This window comes from Capricornis sumatraensis, chromosome 22 (assembly GCF_032405125.1).
Source record: "Capricornis sumatraensis isolate serow.1 chromosome 22, serow.2, whole genome shotgun sequence".
Classification (NCBI taxonomy): Eukaryota; Metazoa; Chordata; class Mammalia; order Artiodactyla; family Bovidae; genus Capricornis; species Capricornis sumatraensis.
The window spans coordinates 33,654,360-33,681,301 of record NC_091090.1 but is presented as its reverse complement, the minus strand read 5'-3'; the positions used below and the strand labels follow the sequence as shown (position 1 = coordinate 33,681,301).

At 40.7% G+C, this 26,942-nt stretch overlaps 1 protein-coding gene, 7 non-coding genes and 1 pseudogene across 8 annotated transcripts in view; 2 read left to right on the top strand and 7 right to left on the bottom strand.

Annotated features, from left to right (window-relative positions):
• Positions 1-26,942, bottom strand: part of LOC138069278 (zinc finger protein 184-like) — a 1,142,341-nt gene that overhangs the window by 964,595 nt on the left and 150,804 nt on the right. The window contains exon 2 of the mRNA XM_068960531.1: positions 9,584-9,591. Coding sequence (XP_068816632.1) covers positions 9,584-9,591 — 8 coding nt within the window. The remainder of the gene's footprint in view (positions 1-9,583; positions 9,592-26,942) is intronic.
• Positions 1,703-1,784, bottom strand: TRNAS-GCU (transfer RNA serine (anticodon GCU)). Its single transcript has one exon. It is a non-coding gene; the product is annotated as a tRNA-Ser (tRNA).
• Positions 2,324-3,211, bottom strand: LOC138069308 (small ribosomal subunit protein uS2 pseudogene; annotated as a pseudogene).
• Positions 5,954-6,025, top strand: TRNAA-AGC (transfer RNA alanine (anticodon AGC)). Its single transcript has one exon. It is a non-coding gene; the product is annotated as a tRNA-Ala (tRNA).
• Positions 8,391-8,462, bottom strand: TRNAA-UGC (transfer RNA alanine (anticodon UGC)). The gene has a single exon. It is a non-coding gene; the product is annotated as a tRNA-Ala (tRNA).
• On the top strand, positions 12,178-12,249 carry TRNAA-UGC (transfer RNA alanine (anticodon UGC)). The gene has a single exon. It is a non-coding gene; the product is annotated as a tRNA-Ala (tRNA).
• On the bottom strand, positions 14,950-15,023 carry TRNAT-CGU (transfer RNA threonine (anticodon CGU)). Its single transcript has one exon. It is a non-coding gene; the product is annotated as a tRNA-Thr (tRNA).
• Positions 20,622-20,693, bottom strand: TRNAA-AGC (transfer RNA alanine (anticodon AGC)). The gene has a single exon. It is a non-coding gene; the product is annotated as a tRNA-Ala (tRNA).
• On the bottom strand, positions 26,192-26,263 carry TRNAA-CGC (transfer RNA alanine (anticodon CGC)). Its single transcript has one exon. It is a non-coding gene; the product is annotated as a tRNA-Ala (tRNA).

The window sequence follows — 26,942 nt, the reverse complement described above, 5'->3', positions numbered from 1 at the left end:
TAAAAATTTAATCTTACAGTGTTACAAATACATTCAATTTTACACATATAAGAATAATATAAATATCTATAAATAATATTATATACTATTATATATAAATGTACAAAGTTATTCATTTTAGCACAGCTTATAAAAACAAAAGATGGGGATGGGGAACCTAAATGTCCAATAGAGGTCTGGTTAAGTAATATATAGTAACCCATATGTTGAAATACCATACATCCTTGGAAAAGAATAAACTGTCACTTTTTGTGATGATATGGAAACCTCTCCAAGATATATTGATTAAGGGAAAGAGGAAAGGCACAGACTAGTGTGCATAGTATGTTATCATTTGTGTCATCTGAGATAAAAAGCTATATTTCTTTCATGTGGTATATATTCATATATGCTTAATATGATTCTGCTGCTGCTGCTGCTGCTGCTGCTAAGTTGCTTCAGTCGTGTCCGACTCTGTGTGACCCCAGAGATGGCAGCCCACCAGGCTCCTCCGTTCCTGGGATTCTCCAGGCAAGAATACTGGAGTAGGTTGCCATTTCCTTCTCCAGTGATTGAGAGTGAAAAGTGAAAGCAAATTTGCTCAGTCATGTCCGACTTCACGATCCCATGGACTGCAGCCCACCAGGCTCCTCCATCCATGGGATTTTCCAAGCAAGAATACTGGAGTGGGGTGCCATTGTCTTCTCCGAATATGATTCTGGAAGAGATAAAATGGCTATTTGTGGGGAATGTAATTAGGTGGTTGGAAAATAAGAATGGATGCAAAAGTTTGCTGTATAGATTTACATATATGTATACCTTATATATTTATAAATATTTTAATAATTCTAAGTTAAACTGTATTTCATATATAAAATTAAATATAATGATTTTATAAAGTAATATATTTTATATATGTATAAAAATACTTTCCCCCAAAGTTATGACAAGGTGGAGACGGAGATCACAAGAGAAACTGCACAATACTGACTTTCTTCTCTGTTTTGCTAATGGAGGAATCCTTGGATCTAACAGGAAATATTCTACTGGATGTATTTTCAGTTTTGTCTCTAAGCAGGTGCATGCTCTTTTCATTAAAACAAGAGATCCTTAGTAATGGTTAAGTAGTCTGTTGGGGAGGGAGACAGTTTAAATTAGCAAACTTTGTGAAATATTGCAGTACAGCTAAAAACAGGCTGAAAATTTCCTACAAGAACAACATATAATAATTTATTGTGTATACTTCTGTGGATGATTTTAGGCAATGTTTTTCTATATCCCTCAGTTAGCTGCTGCTGCTGCTAAGTCGCTTCAGTTGTGTCTGACTTTGTGCGACCCCATAGACGGCAGCCCACCAGGTTCCACTGTCCCTGTGATTCTCCAGGCAAGAACACTGGAGTGGGTTGCCATTTCCTTCTCCAGTGCATGAAAGTGAAAAATGAGAGTGAAGTCTCTCAGTCATGTCCAACTCTTTGCAACCCCATGGACTGCAGCCTACCAGGCTCCTCCGTCCATGGGATTTTCCAGGCAAGAGTACTGGAGTGGGGTGCCGTTGCCTTCTCCTCAGTTAGCTACTCTTCCTCAAAAAAGTCCCTTGAGGAAGTTGCCATTTCGGGTGATGCCAAACACCATTCACATAGCAACTAGAAAGCTAGTTACTAGTTACACTGTTCTCACACAGCAGATGTTCTAAATGGACCAAAGAAGTCCAAAGAGAGCCTCACGACGAGGGTGGGATTCGAACCCACGCGTGCAGAGCACAATGGATTAGCAGTCCATCGCCTTAACCACTCGGCCACCTCGTCTATTGATAACAGAGTAAAAAATCATGCCTTCATCACTGCAGTTCTATTCTGGAGCACTGTATCAAATTGCCTCTTTTTTTTCTTTCTTTCTCTTGGTTTAGTCCTGACTCAATTCGTGTGATCAGATTTTTAAGAAACATTTCACAGCAACCATAAAATTGAAAATGACACTTAGAGTGGTCCAGTTACTTGGTATATACAAAATGACCAGGTAAAACCAGTACACTTCGGTGCTTAAACACCTAGATCCTTGTTGAACACATGAACAAATGAACATAGCCAGGATTTCAACCCTGATTTGTTGTTATGGCTCCAGTCATCTGCCATGTTTTCTCCCAGAGACTAGGGTCCCTCAGCCGCTGGACTCTGCAGTGGAAGGGCCGAATTACCTACATCCTGATTAGAACATGTTCCAGGATACCTGTTTTCTGGGAAAGAACTCGAAACAATAAAGTTTGTCGCTGTGATTCTTTTTTTCTTTTAGAAACAGTTTATTTCCATCAACCAGATTCCCATTTTGCAAGTTCTACAAGAACACCTTACGACCACTCGGTGGTGGTTCCTACCCATTCCGTGGCCTGGGCAGTGGGGGCTGCAGACCAGTCTTCAGTGGAAGGCTGAGCACTCCAGTCTTCAGTGGGGAACTGCTGAATGGGCACGGAAGGCACCTGCACACCTTCGGACCAGTCTGCCACCTCAGGCTGGGCAGCCGTGAACTCTGGAGCTGGAGCGGTCCATTCACCCTGAAACTCCTCCTTGGTCACAGCCTTCTCAGCTGCTGCCTGCGCTTCCTTATCAATCTCCTCAGGACCTCTGTAGAAGTAGAGGTCCGGCATGACCTCCCACGGGTGTTCTCGGGAGATGGTGCCACGCATGCGCAGGACTTCCCAGGCGAGCATCCACCACATCAGACCCACTGAGTGCGCTCCCTTGTTGTTACACGGGATGGCGATGTCCACGCAGCGCAGAGGAGAGTCCGTATTGCACAGAGCAATGGTTGGCAGGTTAACGTAGGAGGCTTCCGTGAGGGGCTGGTGGTAAGCCCTGGGATCGGTGACCACCAGAAGCCTCGGCTCCCTGAAGGTGGCCTGGATCTGGTTAGTGAAGGTTCCCGGAGCGAAGCGGCCAGCAATAGGAGTGGCTCCAGTGGCAGCAGCAAACTTCAGCACAGCTCGCTGGTCAGTATTCCTAGAGGATATGACACTGACATCAGCTGGGTTTTCAATGGGGACAATGGCCCGAGCGGCCAACAGAAGCTTCTCCCAGGTCCTCTTCAGATTTATGATGTAGATGCCATCACTTTTCCTTTTGTAGATGTACTGTTCCATTTGGAAGTCAAGGTTGATGCCACCTAAGTGGGTTCCTGCTGCAAGGAATTTGAGGACATCCTCCTCCTTCATTTGCAGGACATCAAGGGCTCCGGACATTGTGAAAGCTTCCCTTTAATTTACAATGGGAATTCAGGACAACGCCGTATGTACCCCTCTCTGGGTAGCGACGAAAGCTGTCTCTGTGATTCTTATGTTTGCTTCTGAAATACGCTGGACTACTAAAAAGTCGCCTTCATTTCTGCCTCGTTACCTTCTCTGGGGCTTGGCTTTCATCAATCTGTGACATACAGCAACCAGTGAAAAGACGGTTGGACAAAAGTAGAAAAACACAAGCGTCCTGCTGGGCCGTCTTGGTTATAGAGTAGATTGGAGTCTTAGAGTGTGCAATTGATTGCGGCTGCCACAAACACCGAGAAGGGCCAGGAAGGGAAATCCTTGCTCCTGTAGGAGCCAGGACGCCTGCCTACTGGTTGTGGTTCTGTCCCACTCACCATGTGGCCTTGTGCAGGCCACTTCACCAGTTCCATACCCACTCTCTCTGTCTCACCTCCACAATTCTCTTTCTCCCACAGGAGGAAGTTGAACTTGACAACTTCAAGTAAACCAAGTATCAAGAAACGCTTCCATTCATTAGGATTCATCTTCTTTCCTATATTTAGTGCAGAATTTTGGAGATAAATTTGAAAAGACTCTCACATGCCAAAATGCTGTAGCTCTTCCTTCTCATGAAATCTCTGCTTTGGATCTTAACTTGTGGCAAGGGTTACCCTCTTCTTTCCTTCTCATGTCCCTTTACTGAATTTCATAGAATCTTCAACATACAACATATTCTGAACAAAACTACAGGTATTGGCCCATAAGGAGAAGGTCAGTTTTTCAGTTCCTCCACTTCTCTGCTCTTCTGATACTAAATATTCACCCCCACAGTTGTATTTCTGTTGCTACCTGGTTTTAGGATAACCTCTCCTCTGCTGATCCAGGTCAGCTTTCTGCAATTCTTGCTCTCAAAGTCTCCAGCCCTCAGCCACTCTAGGTAAGACTCCCACATCTAGAGCTCTATGACTAATCACCCTAACCTGCTCCCCACGCAAAAGCCAATAAAGAGGCAAGGTTGGAGGAAAGGAAAGTTTTGGACGCCAGCAAACAGTGGGGTACGGTCTCCTGCTCAAAGGCCAACTCCTCACCACTCACAACCGGTGGGCAAGAGCTTTTATAGACAGAGGGAAGGGGCTACATGCAGAAACAGCACAGTCAGCTCTGACAGTCATCTTGGAATTGGTCATCAGTGGTTTGATCAGCGTCATCTTGATTGTTTTAAGTACAATTAATGTTTAGTTCTAGGGCCAGTTTGTTCCCGTTTCCTTGAAGCCAATTCTTGGAACTCTGGAAGCTTATGTCATGACTATAGTCTGGTCATCAGGTAGTTAACCTCTCCACCTATTGGGGGTTTCAGTATCTACATCACAGGACGTGGCTTAGAATATTATCTGTAGCCCTTGAGAAGGAACTAGGAGTGCCGTTGCTCAGTCTTGTCTGACTCTATGCAACCCCATGGACTGTAACCTTCCAGGCTCCTCTGTCCATAGAATTCTCCAGGCAAAAATACTGGGGTAGGTTGCCATTCCCTTCGCCCCGGGATCTTCCTGACCCAGGGATTAAGGCCCTTTTAATGACTAGATAATTATTATTTAGTCTTATTGGACTCTTTCCCTTTGTTTCTGCTTTTTTTTTCACTTCTCTAAACTTACTCTTTGGCTAAAGATTTTCCAAAGACAAAAGGCAGGCAGAGGACATGGGGGACAAAGACTATAGGGTCTTGTTCTATTTCAAAGATGTATTGCAGCTTACTTTCAAATGGGAGAGAGAGGAAGCAAATGGTAAATCAAATGGGGTAAAATAGTAATAGTCACTAACTCTGGATAAAAGGTATATGGTTATTTGGGGGGTATTGTTTCTTTTCTTTTTTTTCAAAAATTTAATTAGTTTGAAATTGTTTCAGAGGGAGAGAGAAGAGAGACTGCGCTGGACGTGCCCGAGAAATCGAAGTCTGTGAATTGGGGCTGGGCTCACTCTTTAAAATATAGGAGACTCTCCCCTTTCCTAAATCATCCGAGGTACTAACAATTCTTGATAGCTCCCTGATTCCTAAAGGACTGGTCGCGGATAAACAGAAGCCAGTCCTGCCTTGCCTGCTTACCTTTTGTTCTAAGCAAAAGCCCAGCCCAGCCCAGCCCACCCTCGGCCAAACTCGGCAAAGCAGAAGGACGCCAGAGATTTGCACGAGGTAAATGTTGCTCTTTTGGATGACCTGGGCGCCTACGTGATGCCAGGCACCCAAGCTCATACTTCCAATTAGTCCTAAGCGATCCGTCCAGGACACCGTGAGCTCTCTGGGATGTTCCCTGCCATCACCACGAAACGCGGGGGATATATATATATATATATTTGGCTTCCGGAAACGCGGATGATTTGAGGGTCATTGTTCCAAGGAAGGTGGTGCTGGCCGCCGGAGTTGGAGCTCAGCAGACGCGGACCCGCTTTGACTCCATCTCTGCTGCCTACTCCTCAGCGGGTACCCCGGCTGCCCAGGTACCTGCTTCGGTCTCCTGAAGCCTTGCAGGTGGAAAGGACAGGAATGGAGGTTGGAGAGTAACAGATAACAGATGGTCTCTTTTCAGCCTCCTTCCTTTAGAATTTCATTCTGTTGTTTTCATCTGAGGCCGCTGCGCAGTCACTTTCGCAAATGGGCATTTCCTAGGCAATTTACTAAATCTTTGAGAAGCAAAGGAATAATGATTATAAATCACGAAAGGAATCCAGGGAAAGCTGTTCGCAGCTGGGGGTGTAGCTCAGTGGTAGAGCGCGTGCTTAGCATGTACGAGGTCCCGGGTTCAATCCCCGGCACCTCCACCAGTTTTGAGGGAGATGTAGTTGTGATCACGCCGCTTCTCCTTTCGTCTCACCCTTTAACACCGGGTATCTTCTTTCATTCAGTTTTCTATCTGTATTGCCTTTGTGGCATCCAATTTCCGCCCCGAGACTACTACTACCACCAGAAATGTCCAAGCGTTTTTGGAAGATAATTGGCCTAATTTCTTTGGAATCCAAGTTGAAAGCAGAACAGAAGAAAGCAGAAAGATCAACAAGAGACTCACTTTCATTCACTTTCTCCTGAATTCTGAAGCGTTCTTAGAGCAAAACACACACTGGAGGTGGAATAGTAGAAAAATATCGTTAATTTCTTCCTAATGAGCATCTGACACCCCCTGCTTTCTTTCTTCTCTTGAATCACTTGATGTGGAACCAGTGGTCCTCAGTTGTAACTGCAGGGTTCTATGCATAGGGAAACAATAAAGAATCTGTCATCCTATGTGGTGCCTTCCAAGCCTAAACTGAATGACAGATTGAATGGAGACTGGCTGCTTCAATGAATTCAGACCATTGCCACTTTGCTAAGATTGAGAGTGTGAGAGGTTAAGCATCTAAATAAGAAAAAATTTCAATCAAAATAAATGACATGGGCTCATTTCAGAAATAAATTTGAGTGAAACATATTTCACTTCTACTTTCACAACACAAACAAATATCCCACTGTGTGTCTTAACCAACCTAATAATTAGGGCTGATTTGCTTAGACCAGACCTAGTCTGAAATACTGGCTGAATATATGAGAGGCAAAAAAAAAAAAAAAAAAAATCAGTTGTCCCTTTTAAACGTGTTAATTTCTAGGAATTAGTTTTTATTCTTGAAAATTATTCCATACAATATTTTTTAGTAAGTTTTTATGATCTGTATCACCTATTTAAGTCCTTTCAGGTATATTTGTGGTCACATAGATTTAAGTTTTTCACAAGGATATCTACTGCCTGTACTATTTTAATGTGGTAATGGAGGTACTAATCAAGGCATTTAGCATAAAACAGTAATTAGAGGAGTAACTAGTAGATAGTAGGGGATAAAGCTCTCTGTTAGGATTATATACCTAAAAACAACTCCTCAAAACAGAAAAGCTACTACAAATTGACAATTTAGTAAAGAACCTAGTTGCACAATTAATACACATACTAGTGTTCTTAGATCCAGGCTTTGGAGGATTTTGGTCATTGATTCATTGTTTTGAAAGCTGACAAATGAAGGAAAAGAATCAAGTATTTATACCACCTCTCTTATCTGGAGTGTACTTCAGGATAAGCATACAGTTGATGAGGGAAACTTTTTCTCTGTAGAATAATCACTGCTAATACATGCAGAAGGAATTATAAAATTAGATTCAACATTTTGCAACTGATATTGCTTTACTGTATCTAGGTCACAATCATCAATGGCTGCTACAACCATGAGGTAAAATTGGATGAGGGAGCTCTAGAATGCATGGAACAGGCTGACATACCTGAAATCAATGATCAATTTCTCATCACTAAAAGTGAGACCAGTACACATCATATGCCTCTTTCTCTAAAACATATTTGTATTATTTATTTGTTAAAAAAAGTCCAAAATTGAAAATTAAAAATTTAGTTCTCAAATATATTTACACTTTATATTTTATATGAAATACATTTTAATTTTTATTTTCATCAAAGAATGGCTTGTATTTCTTTTTTAAAAAAAATTTTAATTGCGATAATTGGCATAAAACACGATATTAGTTTTGGTTGGCTTCTGTTTCTTGAAAATCACTGTCAAGTATAGTTTTCTTTTAGCTTCATTGAGGTATAATTGACAAAATTGTAATTATACAATTACAAATTGTAAAGTTGTAAAATATATTTAAAGTGTAAAACCTGATGATATACATAGAATTTTAATAGGGAAGAGAGAAGTTTTGTATTGTTATTATTTCTTATAAAATTTGATCATGTCAGTAATCACTATGAAAGAGTGGAATAAAAATGCATCATAAAAACGTAACAATGACTTTTGGTCTACTAATAGGACAACCAGAGTGGAGCAAATACGGAAGGCTAGTTTCTGAATGTAGCTTTTTTTTCCTTCAAAACCAGCTTCCATAATTGAAAAAAATGTTCTAACCTCCCTTGAGATTTCTCTCTGCCTGTGCTAATGTCTTTTCTATGGTATATATTATTTAAAAGCAACTGTTCTTGATATATTGGACCTACAATCCTTATTATGCAGGGGTGGAGGGGCTTTGAGCAATACTTTCCCCGTAACTCAATACACTTAACTTTAAAAGAGTCCATTATTTATGCTTCAGCATTAATCCTTTCAAGGATTAAAGGGTGAGAAATCAGCTGAAACCGTAGTTCAGCTAAAGTGGAGATGCCGGGGATCGAACCCGGGACCTCATACATGCAAAGCATGCGCTCTACCACTGAGCTACATCCCCACAACTGAGAAAAACTTTCTCCTTTGTTGACCAATAGTGAATACGGTTTACGCTAGACGTTCTGTGTGCTCCTTCAACCTACACTTGTAGAAACATAATCAGGTAGATTTTAAAAATACTTATTAAATAATACCATCCATAGATTCTCTGTACTTTCCCTTAATATTCTTAGAATTTATCACGACTAATCACGTAGATTTGTTATTTGACTAGATGTTTCCTTCTCTAGCAAGATAGCTTCAATAGGGCAGAGCCTGTACTGTTTTCTCTCCTAACTCTGTATCAGGCCCTTAGCATAGAGCCTTGCAGATAGCGGCCACTCAATAAAGAGCTGTGAGAAATAAATTACAGGCATATTCTGTTCAGGATGTATGTTACAGAACAGAATCTTCCAGTGAAGTGTGTGTGGGAGAGGAGGATTCACAAATACATACACAAATGATTTCAGTATGACAAGTCCTCTGGCAAGGAAATGCTTATGTAACTAATGGCAGACACAAAGTATACCACATTCTTGGCCGGAAATTGATGGCTTCAGGAGTCTCGAAAGACAAGACTTGGCCAAGAGTTGTACTTGAGGATCAATTTGGCCTTGCAGGATAAGTGGCTGTTCTCACATTTCCACCATAGTTCTAGGCACTAGTGGAGTATGAAGGCCAAAGTGCCCAGCAGCAATTTGCTCAGGCTTGTGGTGGGACTATGTCGGCCAACAGACCTAAGGCAAGAGTTGCGGGTCTGAGATGCATTAGTTGATTTTATTGAATTTACCCTTGGCAAACAGCCACAGAAAAATGAGATCCAGTTTGTCAATGGATGGGACAGCCCCAGCCTCTCAGTGACACTGAGATATGGATAGTGGACAAGGTACTGACACAGTGTATTTGATAATTCTGCTGGAGACTGGATGGGTTATATCTAACATTGTGGACTTTCAAGCTTCAGAACTGCCTCTCTCTGGTGCAAATGATCACTGCGCTTGTTGGAGCAAATCGTTGAGCATTTTTCAGAATTGTTCACAGTCACACCTGCCAAAATCTGTCCTGTTTTTGATCAACAAAAACATAGTCCTTGCTCTCTTTCAGAGGTTTACTTTCAGCATTCAGAGCGCATATTAGGCAGACGAACATTCCTTGCCAGGCCTGTCTACGAATTGGCTTAGGTTGCTTCATTGACTTTCTGGTGTTACTCCTAGCATTTGGAACTAGGTCACATCTCCAACTGTGCCCCTCCTGCCTCTCAACCCTGCTCTTTCCTGCCTTGACTACTGTGCAGGGCATGGGCACAACTCCTCAGCTTCCATCCCACTCTTTCCTCTTGTTGCAAGTTCCTTGGCTTCACCTGGTTTACCTCCCCATGGAGGCCGCTTCTCTACCATTGGAACAAGTCTTGTTCTGTCCCAGTCAAGGTGTTCCTGGGGCCTCTGGAGCACCGGAAATCTCCTGGGAAATACCCAGTGCAGTGATAGTGCCCTATCTCTTCCCCAAATTCCTCTGGGTCCAGCTGTGTTGGCAAGAGGGAGGGTAGGATAACCTATACTTTCCAAGACCTTGGGAAGGTCCCAAGCAATGTGTTCACCTTGTACATTTGAAAAATTTGCATCCATGAGATTTTGCCATAATCAAGGGAGACTGATACACCGGCTGCCACATCCAAAGAGGCAGCAGGCGTGCAAATGATCCACTTCCCACCCAGGTAAGCACTGAGGAAATTGTGTGTTGGATGTATCTCAGGAAGTGTGTCAGGGCCCCAGTATGGAAAGAATGGACACATTGGTGGCTCTTATTCCAATCCGTGGGGAATGGTGGTGCCAGGCCATTTTTAGTGGTAGGGTGATTTTTCTGGTGAATTGCAATAAGGAACAAGCTGCAGATGTGATAACTATTACACTATTGCCTAACAGTCAACGTTCCCAAATTCTTAGAGGACCATCCTCCCAGACTTGAGCAGCGCCAGGTCTAAATGCCTAAAGGGTTCCACCTGCAGACTGCATTGACCAGCTTAGAAGGTGCTAACCTTTGTGCTTTTGAATCCAGTTTGTGATGAGTATCAGGGATTCCAATTACTCCCCACGAAAGAGGAATTCTTTGTAATTTTGGTCAAAAACTGAGTGATTTAGACCATTTCCCTTGTTTCTGATCTATTGGAGGCTGAATAGTTAAGTGAAGTGTTGTTGAGGTCCCTTCCTTCTTTCTTTTCTTTGTCCCTTGTTTCAATCGGTAGTAGAGCTTGTTCTCATGCATGAGATTTGGGTTCAATCTCTGGTGTGTCCAGGTGTGTCCCATTGCAAAATAGCCTTTACCTGTAGATGTGTTTTATTTAGGCTTTTTGCTTTTGTTAACCTATTCTTACTCATCTTATCTTTCTTTCTCCTTCTCTTCCTATAGCTGGTGGCTATATTCTCTAATGTTCAGAGGCTTTCAAATATCAAGAGAAATTTTCTGCTGTTTGTAATTAGTATACAACTCATTCAGTTTTAAAAATTAATACTTCAGGATATTCACATACTATTTTCACAATATATGAGAAGCTAAGTTAAAAAATTTAGATACCCCATACACATTTAAACATTTAGCATCAAGCTATAAAAATTCATGCCTAATATGTTAAATTATTTTATCTGTAAATGTTTTTAAATTTTTTCTCTCATTTTATTACAATGAAGTTTAACAGTACAGAAAAGTTACATGATCTTTGTGAATTTATTTTATCTTTAAATGTTGGAAACATCTTACTACTGTGTTATTGTCATAGTATAGTAATGAAGCATTCATCAATACCTCACAACAGTGCTTCTCAAACTTTAGCATAGATCAAAATCACCTCTAGGGTTTTTAACATAGATTATTAACTCTGGACCCACATTCCCAGAGTTCCTGACTCATGGGTCTGTGGTGGGTCTTAGAATTTGTATTCTTAGCAAGATCCCAGAAGATACTGACGCTGCTGGTCCAAAGACCACACTTTAAGAAACACTGTCTCACATTGCAATCTGTTTCTAAAGTGTTGTAGCCTAGATTTACATTTGAATCTTCAGCATCTCTCTTACAATTTTTTATTTCACAGGATATAAGTAGGTTTCCTCACCCAATCTACTAAGTAGGATTTTCCTTCTTGGACCAGGCTGAGATTTATATGCATACTGACTGTGGATAATTCCAAGCCTAGAACCTGAGATTGAAAGCAGCCTGCAGGGTGGCTGTCTCACAGTTCTTCCCCAGATTACAGTTTGGCTTTGTACTTTGTTGTGTTGTTGCTATTTAGTCGCTAAGTCATGTCTGACTCTTTTACAATCCCATGTAGTCCTCCAGGTTCCTCTGCCATGGGATTTCCCAGTAGTGGGCTGCTATTTCCTTTTCCTTTGTACTACAACAAGAAATGTCCCAGTGCTTTGCTGTAGTCATCTATGGTTCTTTCTTTTTTTTTTTTTTTAATATCAGTCTTTCCAAAAGGCCCTTGACCTGAGTGACTTTTATGCATGGTCCTGCTGGGGTAAAAGCCAATTTTACAGTTGCTTGTTTTAAACTGGGCCTTGTTAGGTTCAAGAGAATCTGAAGGCCTTAATAACATTGATTTACATAAAACATCTTTCCGACGTTTAAGTCCTCTAAAATACTTGCACAACAACGTAAAATACACATATTTTTTTAATGCGGAAAGTTGACCGTATATATTCATAAACAAAAGTACCTGGGAGCCACACCACACTTACAGGTTTGGGGATGTAGCTCAGTGGTAGAGCGCCTGCTTTGCATGTATGAGGCCCCGGGTTCGATCCCCGGCATCTCCAGTCTACTACTGAGTAGTCACTCAGTGGTGTTTTTACACGTTGGATAAACAGACAAAGTCGTTCTTCGCACTTTGGATATTTCTGAGCAATTTAAAGTTTAAGTATTACTCTGCTGAAAAAAATGTACCTTGCTTCGATCGCCAAAGTCCCATCAGACTGATCCTATAACTTTCTTTTGGAGGACGTGAGAAGTGGGAGGGGTCAGAGAGCAAATCAGCCTGAGACAAAGACTAGGTTGGTTTCCACTCCTGTCTTTTTTTCCCAAAAAACTCTTTGACCTTTGTCACGAGAGCTTCTGTCTTAGTAGGTCATAAACAAACATTCTATTTCTCATTCCATTTTAAAAGAGATCATAAAAGTACACTACTGGTATCAGTTCAGTTTAGTCGCTCAGTCGTGTCTGACTCTTTGCGACCCCATGGGACTGCAGCACCCTAGGCGTCCTTGTCCATCACCATCTCCTGGAGCTTGCTCAAACTCATGTCAGGGTCTTTCTAAAAGAGTCGGTTCTTCACATCAGGTGGCCAAAGTATTAACGTTTCAGCTTCAACATCAGTCCTTCCAATGAATATTCAGGGTTGATTTCCTTTAGGATTGACTGGTTGGATCTCCTTGCAGTCCAAGGGACTCTCAAGAATCTCCTCCAATACCACAGTTCAAAAGCATCAATTCTTCGGTGTTCAGCTTCCTTTATAGTCCAACTCTCACATCCATACATGACTACTGGAAAAACAACAACTTTGACTAGACAGACCTTTGTTGGCAAAATAATGTCTCTGGTTTTTAATATGCTGTCTAGACTGGTCATAACTTTTCTTCGAAGGAACAAGAGTCTTTTAATTTCATGGCTGCAGTCACCATCTGCAGTGATTTTGAAGCCCCCGGCCTCCTCCACCCCCCCAAAAAAGCCTGTCAGTGTTTCCACTGTTCCCCCATCTATTTGCCATGAAGTGATGGGACCAGATGCCATGATCTTAGTTTTCTGAATGTTGAGTTTTAAGCCAACTTTTTCACTCTCTCCTTTCATTTTCATCAAGAGGCTCTTTAGTTCTTCTATGAATGAAGCAGGGCAAAGGCTAATAGAGTTTTGCCAAGAAAATGCACTGGTCATAGCAAACACCCTCTTCCAACAACACAAGAGAAGACTCTACACATGGACATCACCAGATGGTCAATACTGAAATCAGATTGATTATATTCTTTACAGCCAAAGATGGAGAAGCTCTATACAGTCAGCAAAAACAAGACCGGGAGCTGACTGTGGCTCAGATCATGAACTCCTTATTGCCAAATTCAGACTTAAACTGAAAAAAGTAGGGAAAACCACTAGACCCATTCAGGTATGACCCAAATCAAATCCCTTATGATTATACAGCTGAAGTGAAAAATAGATTCAAGAGATTAGATCTGATAGAGTTCCTGAAGAACTATGGACAGAGGTTCGTGACATTGCACAAGAGACAGGGATCAAGACCATCCTCAAGAAAAAGAAATGCAAAAAGGCAAAATGGTTGTCTGAGGAGGCCTTACAAATAGCTGTGAAAAGAAGAGAAGCAAAAGGCAAAGGAGAAAAGGAAAGATATACCCATTTGAAAGCAGAGTTCCAAAGAATAGCAACAAGAGATAAGAAAGCCTTCCTTTGATCAATGCAAAGAAATAGAGAAAAACAACAGAATGGGAAAGACTAGAGATCTCTTCAAGAAGATGGGAGATACCAAGGGAACATTTCATGCAAAAATGAGCACAATAAAGTACAGAAATAGTATGGACCTAACAGAAGCAGAAGATATTAAGAAGAGGTGGCAAGAATACACAGAAGAACTGTACAAAAAAGATCTTCATGACCCAAATAATCATGATGGTGTGATCACTCACCTAGAGCCAGACATCCTGGAATGAGAAGTCAAGGGGGCCTTAGGAAGCATCACTATGAACAAACTAGTGGAGGTGATGGAATTCTAGTTGAGCTATTTTATCTCCTAAAAGATGATGCTGTGAAAGTGCTGCACTCAATATGCCAGCAAATTTGGAAAACTCAGCAGTGGCCACAGGACTGGAAAAGGTCAGTTTTCATTCCAATCCCAAAGAAAGGCAATGCCAAAGAATGCTCAAATTACCGCACAATTGCACTCATCTCACACACTAGCAAAGCAATCCTCAAAATTCTCCAAGCTAGGCTTCAACAGTACGTGAACCATGAACTTCCAGATGTTCAAGCTGGATTTAGAAAAGGCAGAGGAGCCTGAGAAATCTGTATGCAGGTCAGGAAGCAACAGTTAGAACTGCACCTAGGACAACAGACTGGTTCCAAATCAGGAAAGAAGTATGTCAAGGCTGTATACTGTCACCCTGCTTATTTAACTTCAATGCAAAGTACATCATGAGAAACACCGGGCTGGAAGAAGCACAAGCTGGAATCAAGATTGCCAGGAGGAATATCAATAACCTCAGATATGCAGATGACACTACCCTTATGGCAGAAAGTAAGAAGAACTAAAGAACACCTAAGTAGTAGATCCATACCATAGACCATTAGTAGAGAGCCTGAGAGTCATTGAGAATACAAGTGCAATGAGAATCAGTTGTGAAAATAAAAAGTTCCAATCAGTGAAGTTGATCTACCTTTAAAGATGGTATCAGACTAAAAATTCTTATTTATTGTTAAAACTAAGGGTTCAACTTTTGAGATGAAAAACCAACAGGCCCCGCTGGGATTCGAACCCAGGATCTCCTGTTTACGAGACAGGCGCTTTAGCCAACTAAGCCACAGAGCCAGCTACTCAATAGCTCAAGCTTCCTTTCTGATCAAATGCTACTCAATTAGGTGAAGAGCTGTGTTAATTAAAGTTACTACACACGCCGTGGATAGAAGAGACGGGCGGCTCCATGAAGTCGCAAAGAGTTAGACACGACTGAGCGACTGAGCACCCACACTGCTCACTCCCTTCTCGAATAAATCGACCTTATAGAACAGACAGAGCCGCGATGAAGACTCTTGGAACTTAAGCAACAAAACACTTACTTGCTCTCGCACCGTAACGGAGAAAATGTGCTGAGAACAACCATGGAATGGGAAAGAATGGATACGAGCTGAGTGTTCATTGTGCAGGAAGAGGCTTCTGTAAGAGAGGCCAGAGACGCTCTTATATTTCACCGGATTGTAGTAACTTAGAATCCTCAAGTGAGTGGATATTCTAAAAGTAGAGTGAAAGGCTCTTCTAGCAAAACAGGTCAGTTAGAACTTCAGTCCAATTGATGCCATTCCTGGTTGTTAGGAGATGGCACACTTGCACACTGAAAAGCAAAACAAACAACCCCAAACTTCAAACACATTCAGACTCTGCTAACAGCTGCCAGCTTGTGCTCGCTCTTGCTTCAGGAAGCAGGAGACTGTCAGCATGGAGGTGGTTAGGGCAGAGTTCACTTAACGGTTTTCTGATTCAAATCCCAGGAGTCTTTGCCAGCCCGAGGCTGGGGAATGGCCTCTTTCCTGCAGCTCCTAGAAGGCGCACAGACGGAAAATACTACTGGCTTGGCTTTGGGAGGCATCAGACTCTTTCTTCTCTATATTGCCTTCTTCAAATGGATGTTCTTTAGTATTAATGTTTTCCACATGGGCCCTCAACTTGTAGAAGCTAAACAAACATTAACTGATTGTACAGTCACGAAACTAAGAATCCATTCTTAAACTGTTAACTTTTGCATCATGATTTTCTGCCTTTAATTGGAGTATGAGCAGTGCTGAAAGGGAGTGAGTTCAACTTAGCAGATGCCACTGTGCATCTACCCAGCTTCCAATGCCTCATCAAAATACAAAATGGAAGGACTGCAAAATTCTTTATTTAACCACGTAAACGCTGAAAGGAGCTCTGAATGATAAAATCTTTGAATCCCAAAGTCTTATTGCTTTTTTGAGTCAAATGTTCTGAAATTGCCATTTTGTATCCTATTCAGAATGTTTTTGATGGCTCAGATGGTAAAGCATCTGCCTGCAATGCGGGAGACCGGGGTTCAATCCCTGATTCGGGAATATCGTCTGGAGAAGGAAATGGCAACCCACTCCAATACTCTTGCCTGGAAATTTGCATGGATGGAGGATCCTGGTAAGCTAGTCCATGAGGGTCTCAGAGTTGGACATGACCGAGCGACTTCACTTTCAGAATGTTTTTATAGTGAATATAAATGTTTCTTGCTAACCAGGATAGTGATTTTTAAATCTAATCTATACTAACAAACTTCCATGATTAGGACTACACTTCTACTCCATTTATAGTTACTTTTATATTTTCTGAGTTTGGGAAACAACACCTTCAGAATAATAATGGGCTAGGAATCATGGTGTTTCTGAATTCCAGGTAGCTGAATTGTTTACTATCTGGACTAGGTAAATTTCAGTCACAGAAGTACTGTTGGGAGGACAGCATTTAAGGTGAAGTATCTTCAACAAGAGTAATATTACTTTGAACCTACTATTTGTCAGGTATTAAAATCAGCTCAGTTCAGTCGCTCAGTTGTGTCTGACTCTTTGCAACCCAGTGAACTTCCTTGTCCATCACCAACTCCCGGAGCTTGCTCAAACCCATGTCCATCGAAATCAGTTCTATGGATACAACTAGGTACAAGATGGCCACAGATGATAGAAAACAAAACAAGAAATTTTAATGCATGTCAAATATCATAATAAAATAAGTACAAGATGACAGATGAGCAGCTAACAAGGAGGTGTCAAACATACCAGACATAATAAAAGGGGGGAAAAATAAAGACAATGACTTGGAATAGTGACTTAAAATTTCCTCACCTTGTGGAACAATCATTTCAAATAACTTAGAATTTATCCTAAAAGAAAATTGGGGGGGAAAAATAGGACCCTTTGAGAATTAAACACAGGGAATTCTATGTGAGCAGACTAGCTTTTCCCAGCACAATTTTTTTCTGTCTCATCAAGGTTGTTATTTTTAACTTTTATTGGTGAATAGCTTATTTAAAATACAAAAAAATACAAATATTGCATTTTTATGCATCTAGCACGTTTTTTACTTTGTTCATTAGAACAAAAAGTTAATCTTTTTGTTGCCACTTGTAGCAACTGTGAAATGGATATTCCAGTCCCCTTATCTAACCTTCCTCTCCTTTGATCACCTCATACTATAGGAATTCAAAACATGATCGTCTGATCGCCTTCCCTGAATATTTAAACTCTCCCAGATCTCCCACATTTTCCTGAGGTCCTGTTGTCCAGATTATGTCTTTGTGAGGAAAAGTGCTCTAGTTGGTTTCATTCCCTTCATCTAGTGTGCTCTCTCTTTGGATCTGAAGGGCCAATATAGATAAGAAAAAAGAGAGACTAGCTTTCTTTTCTATTTACATACCAGAACATGTTTTATTTCAATTACTGAGAGATCATTAGTCACAATTTAGGATTAAACTATGCAAGGATTGCCCTCCACTACAATGTAGGTCCACTGGATCTCATTTCTCCGAGAAATGAAATGAATAAGGTGTGTTCTTCACTAAATGACCCTGAGTTCATGTCTACTTTTCTCTAGCCATAAGACTGTGCAGAAATTACTAAATGGAGTCAAACTCAGGGTAGGCTCAAAGAAATTTCATTACTGGTAAATAAAAGGAGTGTTTTTAGTCTTTTTCTTCAGTGTTAATGTGTAAAGATCCACAAATAGATTTTCCCCAACCTTCTGCTCTGTGTGTTCTTAGAAAATAACTCCTTTTTTTTTTTTTTCCTATCTTTGTTTCTTTTAATACTATTTGGGAGAAAAGAAACCATACAGAATATGAGATCTAGTTTTACCTTTTTAAAAGAGTCTTCACTATTTTATATTGTTAAAACCATTATTACTTTCCTCTTAGGGACATAGAGTCATATGATAAATTAAAACAAGACTTGCCTTATGAAGTATTAGTTCCAAGTTGTCAATATCAACTCCCCTTTCCTGAGGTAATTTTATTTCAGAAAATGTAGCGCCTTTCCTTGCTTTAGGTCTAGGTCAGAGCCATTTCAAGTCATGGATAGATATCCCCCAACTTAAATTTTGGGGAGGAAAGCTTATAGTATACTTGTTCTGTCCTGGATGGCCCTGAATTATTAAATGATCCACTTTCTTCCCAGTAATGAACTTTGCAAACACAGGGATCTCAGGAAATAGCAGTTTTCAGTTCATAGTCCTTGAACAACTGTGGTAGAATAAAATAAGAGAGAGAGAAGTGTTTTTCTCTATTTATCAGACTGCTATGTGAAATTAAGTTATATCCCCATCCATCACCCCATCTGCCCTTGACTTGGCCAATCTGGGGACTGCTCATGTATCTCTGACCACCTCAGTCACTAGTGGTGTCTCTAAAATAAGGTTAGACTGAGAAAGGGATAAACCTGCAAGTCTACCTCTCTTATGCCTCCTCCTACCTTTGTGGATATTTGGAAATAATTTAAATAGAGCCTTTCTAGGCCAGCAGTTCTCAACTGTAACTGCATATTCAAATCACCTAGTGATCTTTTTAAAATGCTGGTGTCTATTCCACTCTCTGGACAAATTAAACTAGAACTTCTCAGTGCGGAATCCAGGAATCAGATAATTTTAGAGCTCTCAAGGTGATTCCAGTGTGCAGCCAAGTTAGAGAATCACTGCTTCAGGTTGAAAGAAATTTATGAGCTCAGGGAAACTATTGATTTTTATCTTTCCTCATCCCTTCCATCACCCAGTGCACATTTTACCTACCAGATAAAATAATTTAGTCAGGACACTGTTCTTAAACTGCACCTAAACCTTTTTTATTAGTTAAATTAAGGAAGGTCTTTTCATGTGGTTTTGGATAGAGAAATCTTAAAAAAACAAAAACAAAAACAAAAACAAACCCACCTTTGATGGAGTAGGTCATAGTCTGGTGACCCGAAGTGACAGCAAAAGCAGGTAGTCATTACAACTCAAAACTGGTTTCTAGGCAGAACTGTTGATATGTCACAACTGCTAGCCTTGTCTGTGGGTATATGGCACACTGAAAATGCGAGGAACAAGGAATGAAATAGTTTGTGAACTATTTCTTTATTGATGGCTTAGCTGGTAAATGCTACAGCTACTATTTTAAGTTTGTCCAAAGTGTTCTAATATCTTTAAAGCTGTGTTGGAGCTAAACTATTGTAGGCCTGTAATAAATATTGATAAGAGCAATTGTTCAGTAAATAACAGCAGAGAATGATTTAGCTAACAGAGTGCAAACCTCAGTGCACCACACTTTCAAAGGCCCATTTTAAGATCCATTCTTTAATCTTGTGGTTTTTTTCTTAGTCAGGAAGCACAAGCATTAGATTCACCCACGAACGACAGACCAAATCATTAGAGACCAACAGAAAGGATGGTTGCCCTTATTATCTTTTTAAAACTGGACCCTTGTACCTCTAAGAACTTGGAGCCCTTGACCACAGCCTCCAAGAGCCACATAGAGCTGCCCAGAGGCCTCCCTGAAAAATAAACAAAAGTACAGAAAATGTTTTGTTTTTTATTTCCTTCATTTGCTCATGTGACAGGGTGTCACGAATTGGAAATTGAGGCAAAAGCACAGAGATCCAAGAAATGCTGCATTCCAAAGGGGACTAGCCCTTCATCAAAACAAAGGAGCTGACCAAAGAAAGTCCTTAACCACATGAATGGTATAAAAGGGCTAGGTTTAGGAAAATAAGTTGTTTTTTTAAAGAGCGTTAAAGTTTTTAGAATCAGTGAGGTAAATTTAGAGACTACAAAAGAAATCAGTATAGAAGGAATTAAATCCACTCTGGTATGAGCGCCGCGAGTTCACTGGCAAAACGCACTGAGGGGAAAACGTGTCTGTAGCAAAATGTTTCACTTTCACTCCTTTATGTTCGATTTCTGAGAGAACTGTCACGTTTTGAGAAGCGAAACGTATCCAATGCTTTCACAGCCTGGGAAGAGTTTATTTTCTTTCTAGAGAGCTTCCGGTGAAATCCATCTTTCTTATTGAGCCTCTAGGTACGAAACCTGAGACTGGAGCTCAGCCTACCATCCCATCCCCCACCCCAAACCCCAGCAGAAAAGCTAAGTGAAAATCCTAAATCTTGTAATTTAGAGTTTAAATGGATAACTGTCAACCCCCGCCACCCCCACCCCCCATGGAATAGCGACCAACGTCATTTCTGATTTCACTTTGTGGAAAACATCTCTAATCCCTGCTGAGGACGGAAAGGAATAAAATTTTAAAACGCAAACATTACTAGCATAACCCGAGCAAAGTATAAGTACCCGGCGGCAAGAACGGTTAATCTTTAGGTTTTACAGGAATGGACTGTGACCATTCCATCCCTTGGAGAGATGTATTTCCGGAGCTGAAAAGAAACAAAAGCTTGGAGATGCTGGGGATCGAACCCGGGACCTCATGCATGCTAAGCATGCGCTCTACCACTGAGCTACATCCCCACTCTAACTAACCGGGCTTTTCTAAACTATCTTCATGAAATAAAACAAATTTACATTTTAAATTATTTTGCTATTTTCTGAAAGATACAATTCCCACCCTTGATTTTATAGTACTGTATTACCAAGGAATTCCGATTAGCCTGTGTCTTGCAGACATTCAGAGACTGATGAAGATACAATGAGCTCGGAAATCTGAATAGGCAACAGCCTCCCAGACCTTTCTTTCCACAGCCCTTTTCTCTTTTGTCAAAAGATGTGTGAGACAAAGGAAAATTGCTTACAGAAAAGATAAAAAATAGTTTGCCGAATGACTGTCTTTAATTATGAAACCTACCAAACTGTCTTCAATTCTGCATCCCATTCCTGGACTCCAGAAACCGCTATGCAACTATTCTTAGAAAACAGGGAGCCAATGAAGGTATTTCTGTTAGAAAAGTAAATTCCTTCCACTTTTAGCAACTGAGAGGACTGAAAGGTGAAGAGTTGGTTTGCTTCCTGCCGCCTTCTGATCCTCATTTAATCCAAAGAATACACATCAAATCCAGGGAACACGAATCCTCGGATCTTGCTCTGATTCTTCGGAAAGAAAAGCCAGAAAGTAAGAGATTTGTCACTTCTAACACTGAGGCAAACCCTCTGCTTTCATGGTGCTTATCTTCTGCAGAGTGAGTGGTTCTTTAGAATTCAGATCACTCTCTCAACAAGAGATGCAAATCAAAATTTTCTCCCGCCTAGTCCCCAAATACAGAAACCTGTGAGCCAATCTGGAAAAATGAATAATAATGTCAAATAGAAACAAAAGGAAGACTGAGGATACAGCATGCTTACAGGCGTGGAAGTGTATGTAGTTCAGAATGGTTGGAACTGAAAGGACCAAGGCAGAGAAATCAGCTTGACAAGATATAATCAGCATTTCTCATCCTTTCACCTTGCTAAGATAACCTAAATTTTATTCATATAGTAAGAATTTGCATAAACCATGAATCATCTGAAATAATTATGGTTTTTCCATTTCCTTTTGCCAGGGATTGTTTTCATGATAGTGCCATGACCCTCTGGTGGGTAAGATGCACTAGGCAATCAGCCTAAAATTTTTGGAATTTTATCCTTCAGGATAAAAAGAGAAACATGAGAGATGAACCACACATCTTAGTTTAGCATTGATATTTTATTTTCAAGAAAAGTTTTCTGTAACAATCTGGAAGCTTGAGAGAAACAGATAAAAATTACTTTTGGGGGGTAACTAATGATAATTCCTCTACGAGAAATGTAAAAAAAGGTTTTCTGGAAATATTAGTTTTCTATTGCTGAATAGCACTCCAAAATTCACAGCATTAAAAAAACTGATGCTTATTATCTCAGATTCTGTGGGTCAGAAACGCCACTGTGGCTTGGCTGGGTAATTTTGGTCCCAAGAATCTCCTGAAGTTGAACTCCAGGTATGAACAGTGCATGCAGGGCTCTGGAGCATGGACTGTGTCTGGGGGATCTGCTTCCCACGTGTTAATCTGCCATGTGGGCAGATTCCCCCTCATATATCATGGTGACTGAGTCAAGCAGGAGAAGACTGCACAAGGGTGTGATTACCAGGAAGTAAGGATCCTGGGGGGGAGGGCCGTTTTGAAGGTTATCCTTAATTGTGTATCAGTATTTATTACAATACCTGATGTAAGTAAATTTGCGAACTAGTTTTTAAAAAGTAAATGTGTGGATGGATAGACAGACAGATGCTTGCATCTCTGAAGGAATAAACAGGAGGACACTTTCAGTGGCTACCTAAGAGATTTAGAAGTGAGAAATCATGAAATTTGGCTTCAATCCTCTTAACTCCATTAGAAGAAATGGAAACTGTATAAAAATGTATAAATTGTCAAAACTAACATAAAAAAGCTATAGAAAATCTGATTCAATATACAGCCATTTAAAAAATGGAATTTAAACAAAATTTCCAATCAGAGACAAACTTACTGGCATGTTCTATGAAATCTTAAAGGAAACAATAACCTTTGTGTTGTATAAAATATGCCCCCCCATGCACAAAATGGGAAAACTATAAATTATTTTAGGTTAGCATAATATCTATATCCACACCCAGTGGAGAAAATATAAGAAGGGATAATTATAGGGCCATTTTAGTAATAAGCACAGAGGCAAAAATGTCTTAAAAAAGAGCAAACAGACTTCCAGTTTCTGGTTCCATATAGAAGATGCTTGAAAGTCACCACTTCATTCTGTCAAGAAGGAAAATATGAACAGAGTGAAAAATCAACACCTCTCCTAGAATTTATAAGAGAGGTGAGGACACAGGGCAACTGGCTGCCCCCAAGACTGGAGAGATATAAAGGGAGTCACGACTTACCTGAGCAGTGACTCACAAGTGGAAACCACAGGAAGAACCAATACCTGAACTGTTGATGATTTGCTTGAGGACCCAAGTAGGCAACTCTGATCACTAAAAACTTCAGAGACACTGAGTCACGGCCTGGGCAGGGTAGAGGTGGGGTCTCCACATTTTTGTGTGATTTACCCCTAGGACTTTGACCAGGTTCTCATATTAACCATCTAAAAATCGGGGGGTGGGGGCTGGGGGGGTGGGGTGGGGGGTGGGGCGTACGTAATTCCTTCATTCTTCCAGCAGAGGGGGAAGAAGAGGAGCCACATTGAAATATACCAGTGCTATTGTTCTTAACAAGGCCCGATTTCTAAAGAACCCATTTAACCAGACCTTAACCAGCTGGGGTTTCCTCAGAGCCTAATTTACCTAGAAGAAGGGAAATACTCAATTCCAAGTGTCTCTAGACTTTCACACGAGAGAAAGAAAAACCCACTCCAGCATCCTGCAGCTATCCTGTCCCACCTAAGAGTGAGAGGAGACAAAACTGAGAAACAATCGTGAAGTTCACCAGCCAGAAACAAAGGGTCAATAAAAGACTGAGACCTAATCGTAGGTCTGTAGAAAGCTTCTCCCCCAGCACCTCACCACCGCATTACTAAATTCCTGTTTATCCTTTTATCAAGTACACCACCTTGGGCTATCCAGAAAAAACTACAAAGCATATCAGAAGGCAAATAATAATTTGAAGAGACAGAGCAATAAAAGAACCAGACATGGCAGGAATTTAAAACAACTTTGATTAAAATGATAATGGATCTAACGAATAAAGTAGCTGGTATGCAGGAACAGATAGGCAATGTAAACAGAAAGATGAAAATCCTAAAAATACCAAAACAGAAGAAATGCTCAAGATTAGAATACATAGTAATGGAAAGGAAGGATGCCTTTGATGAGCTTAGTACAATAAACATAAATAAGGAAAGACTCTGAACTTGAGGATATATCAGTAGAAACCTCCAAAGCTGAAAAACAGAACAAAGACGGCGGGGGTGGGGGGGGGCGGGGGAGACAGAATATCCAAGGGCTCTAGGACTTGTGCAAAAAAAATATATAACATGTGTAATGGGAATACCATAAGGAAAAGAAAGAAAGAAATAGAATATTTGAAACAATGACTGAGAATTTCCCCCAAAATTAATGTCAGACGGTAAACCACAGATCTGGGAAGTTCAGAGAGCACCAGAAAGATAAATGAAAAAAGAAACAACAACAACAAAACCTACATATAAGCATATCATTCTCAAACTAAAGAAGATCAAATATAAAGAAAATAATCCTGGAAGAGGTCAGGGGGAAAAAAAATCTAGACTACAGAGGAACCAAGTCTAGTGACTTACATGTGACTTCTATTAAGAAACTATGCAAACAAGAATAGATTACAGTGAAATATTTAAAGAAGAAAGCCACAACCTAGAACTCTGTGCCCTGAAAATTTTGAAAAATGAAGGAGAAACAAAAACTTCTCAAACAAAAATGGAGGGAATCTGTTCCCTGTATACCAGTCTTTTAAGAAGTGTTAAAAAAGTTCTTTAGAGACAAGGAAAATAATAGAAACTCAAATCTTCATAAGGAAAGGAAGAATATCAAAGAAGGAATAAGGGAAGGTAAATAAAAACTTTTATTTTTCTTAGTTTAATTGATCTGACAGGTAAGTTTGTTCAAAATTATAATAGCAACAATGTATTTGACTATGAGATTATGGCTATATTGTATACATACTTATGTATGTTTACATGTAACTAAAATAAATGATAGCAGTGATACAATGGCTAGGAGGGAGGGAATTTTTGATTTTTTCACTATTGCAAGATAGTTACACTACCTGTGAAGAAGTATAGTGTTACTGGAAGGTGACCTTGGATTAATTGCAAATGTATACTACAAACTCTAGAGCAACCACTAAAAAAAAGGAATTAACTGATAAGCTAAGAAAGGAGAATTTAAAAAAAAAGTTTTCGTGGTTCCTCAAAAATTTTAAATAAAAATTAACTGCCACATAATGCATCAATGTAACATCTGGGTATACATTATTAATATTGTGATTTACAATAAGAAATATATATTTGGTCTTCATCCCTACTAATGGCAAAGGGTTCTTAAAATCGTTAGACTTTTCTAAGGTGAGAGGAGCAAAAGTGTTTCTGTTATGTTAATGAGGTAAGTTTCGGCTTGCGACTACAATTAGGAGCTGGTTGTTAGAACAGAGAACAGTCGCGCTATTAAGGGTGCCGATTTCTTTGGAAGGAATGATGCTAAAGCTGAAACTCCAATACTTTGGCCACCTCATGCGAAGAGTTGACTCATTGGAAAAGACCTTGATGCTGGGAGGGGTTGGGGGCAGGAGGAGAAGGGGACAATAAAGGATGAGATGGCTGGATGGCATCACTGACTCGATGGACATGAATCCGAGTGAACTCCGGGAGTTGGTGATGGACAGGGAGGCCTGGAGTGCTGCGATTCATGGAGTCGCAAAGAGTCGGACACGACTGAGCGACTGAAATGAACTGAACTGAACTGAACCAACTCTGCCTTCTGTTTCCACAGGCTATTCCTAACCTTTACCACATTCCCAGACCTCCTGCATTGGACTGTGACTAGCTCTTCTCCACAGAAATCTTGAGTAAAGCCAAAGATGAAGTGAGAAATGAAGAAATTTCTCTTACGGTCCTAGGGTGGATCCTTGAATACCGATGTACAACTACTACACCAATACTAAAACACATGCTACCTTCTCCTCTCCTTAAAAAAAAAATTACTGAGCTATTTTAATTATTTTCCAATGCAAAGTTGGAATGGATAGAACCTCCTTTAATTGAGATAAATAATTCTTTGAAATGCAGCTGCTTTCCCTCTTCCTGGCATCCATAGGATGAACTTCTGAATTGTCTCTGGCTTTGTACTGCTTGCTGCCTAATAAAACATCCCAAGGAGGTTTCCAGGAAGCAGAGGAAATCGTGATGGTAGTTAACCAAACGGAAGACCAATAAACACATATATGGAAAACTGCTATATTTAAAGGGCAAGATAATGGCCCCCAAATGAGAAAGATTTAACAATGCAAGGCCAAAGTCTAAATTACAGTAACAACAAAAGTAGAACGGCATGGAGATGCCGGGGATCGAACCCGGGGCCTCATACATGCGAAGCATGCGCTCTACCACTGAGCTACATCCCCTGGTGAAAACCTGCTGGTGGGTAGGATTCCTGTGCTTTTAAAAGGTCAATGCGTTTTGCACAATTTGGGGTATCTTTTTATTTCCAACCAGATAGTAACCATCATTGAGGATGAATTACACTTAAAGCCGCTTTGGGATTCTATCCAAGTAATCCCCTTCGGAGATGCAGTGACAACATGCAACTCATATCGTTACTGAGAGCAAAGCCCAATTTCATTCAGTAGCTTCAGCACAAGTGCTTTCTCTCGCGTTGGCCAAATCGAACTCCATGTGGGAGGGTTTTTTCAGAACGCTGAAGCATGGTCTACTAGCCAAAGGCTCATAGAAAATGCAATCCCCGCTCTCCCCCCGCCCCCTCCCCCGCCCCCTCCCCCCCCGCCGCCGCCGCCCTTTTCTTTGTAGCTCAATGGTCAAATGACTCTTTGGAGCTGCGTCTTTCTACTTGCTCTCGCTTGGAGGAAAAAAGACAAACGACAACCAAACCACAAACAAAAAATGTCCAGATTGTTGAAACTGTGAAAATCCTGCCCCAGTCTTTGTCGCCAGAGGCAACGGCTCTCTCCACAGAGACCTTCTAACTCTCCTGAAATCTGAGTGGTTATCTGCGAACTGTGGCTTCATGAAAAATCTTAGATTTAAGAAGCCCGAATTCCCTGTTTCCCCCTTTCCTTTATCCAC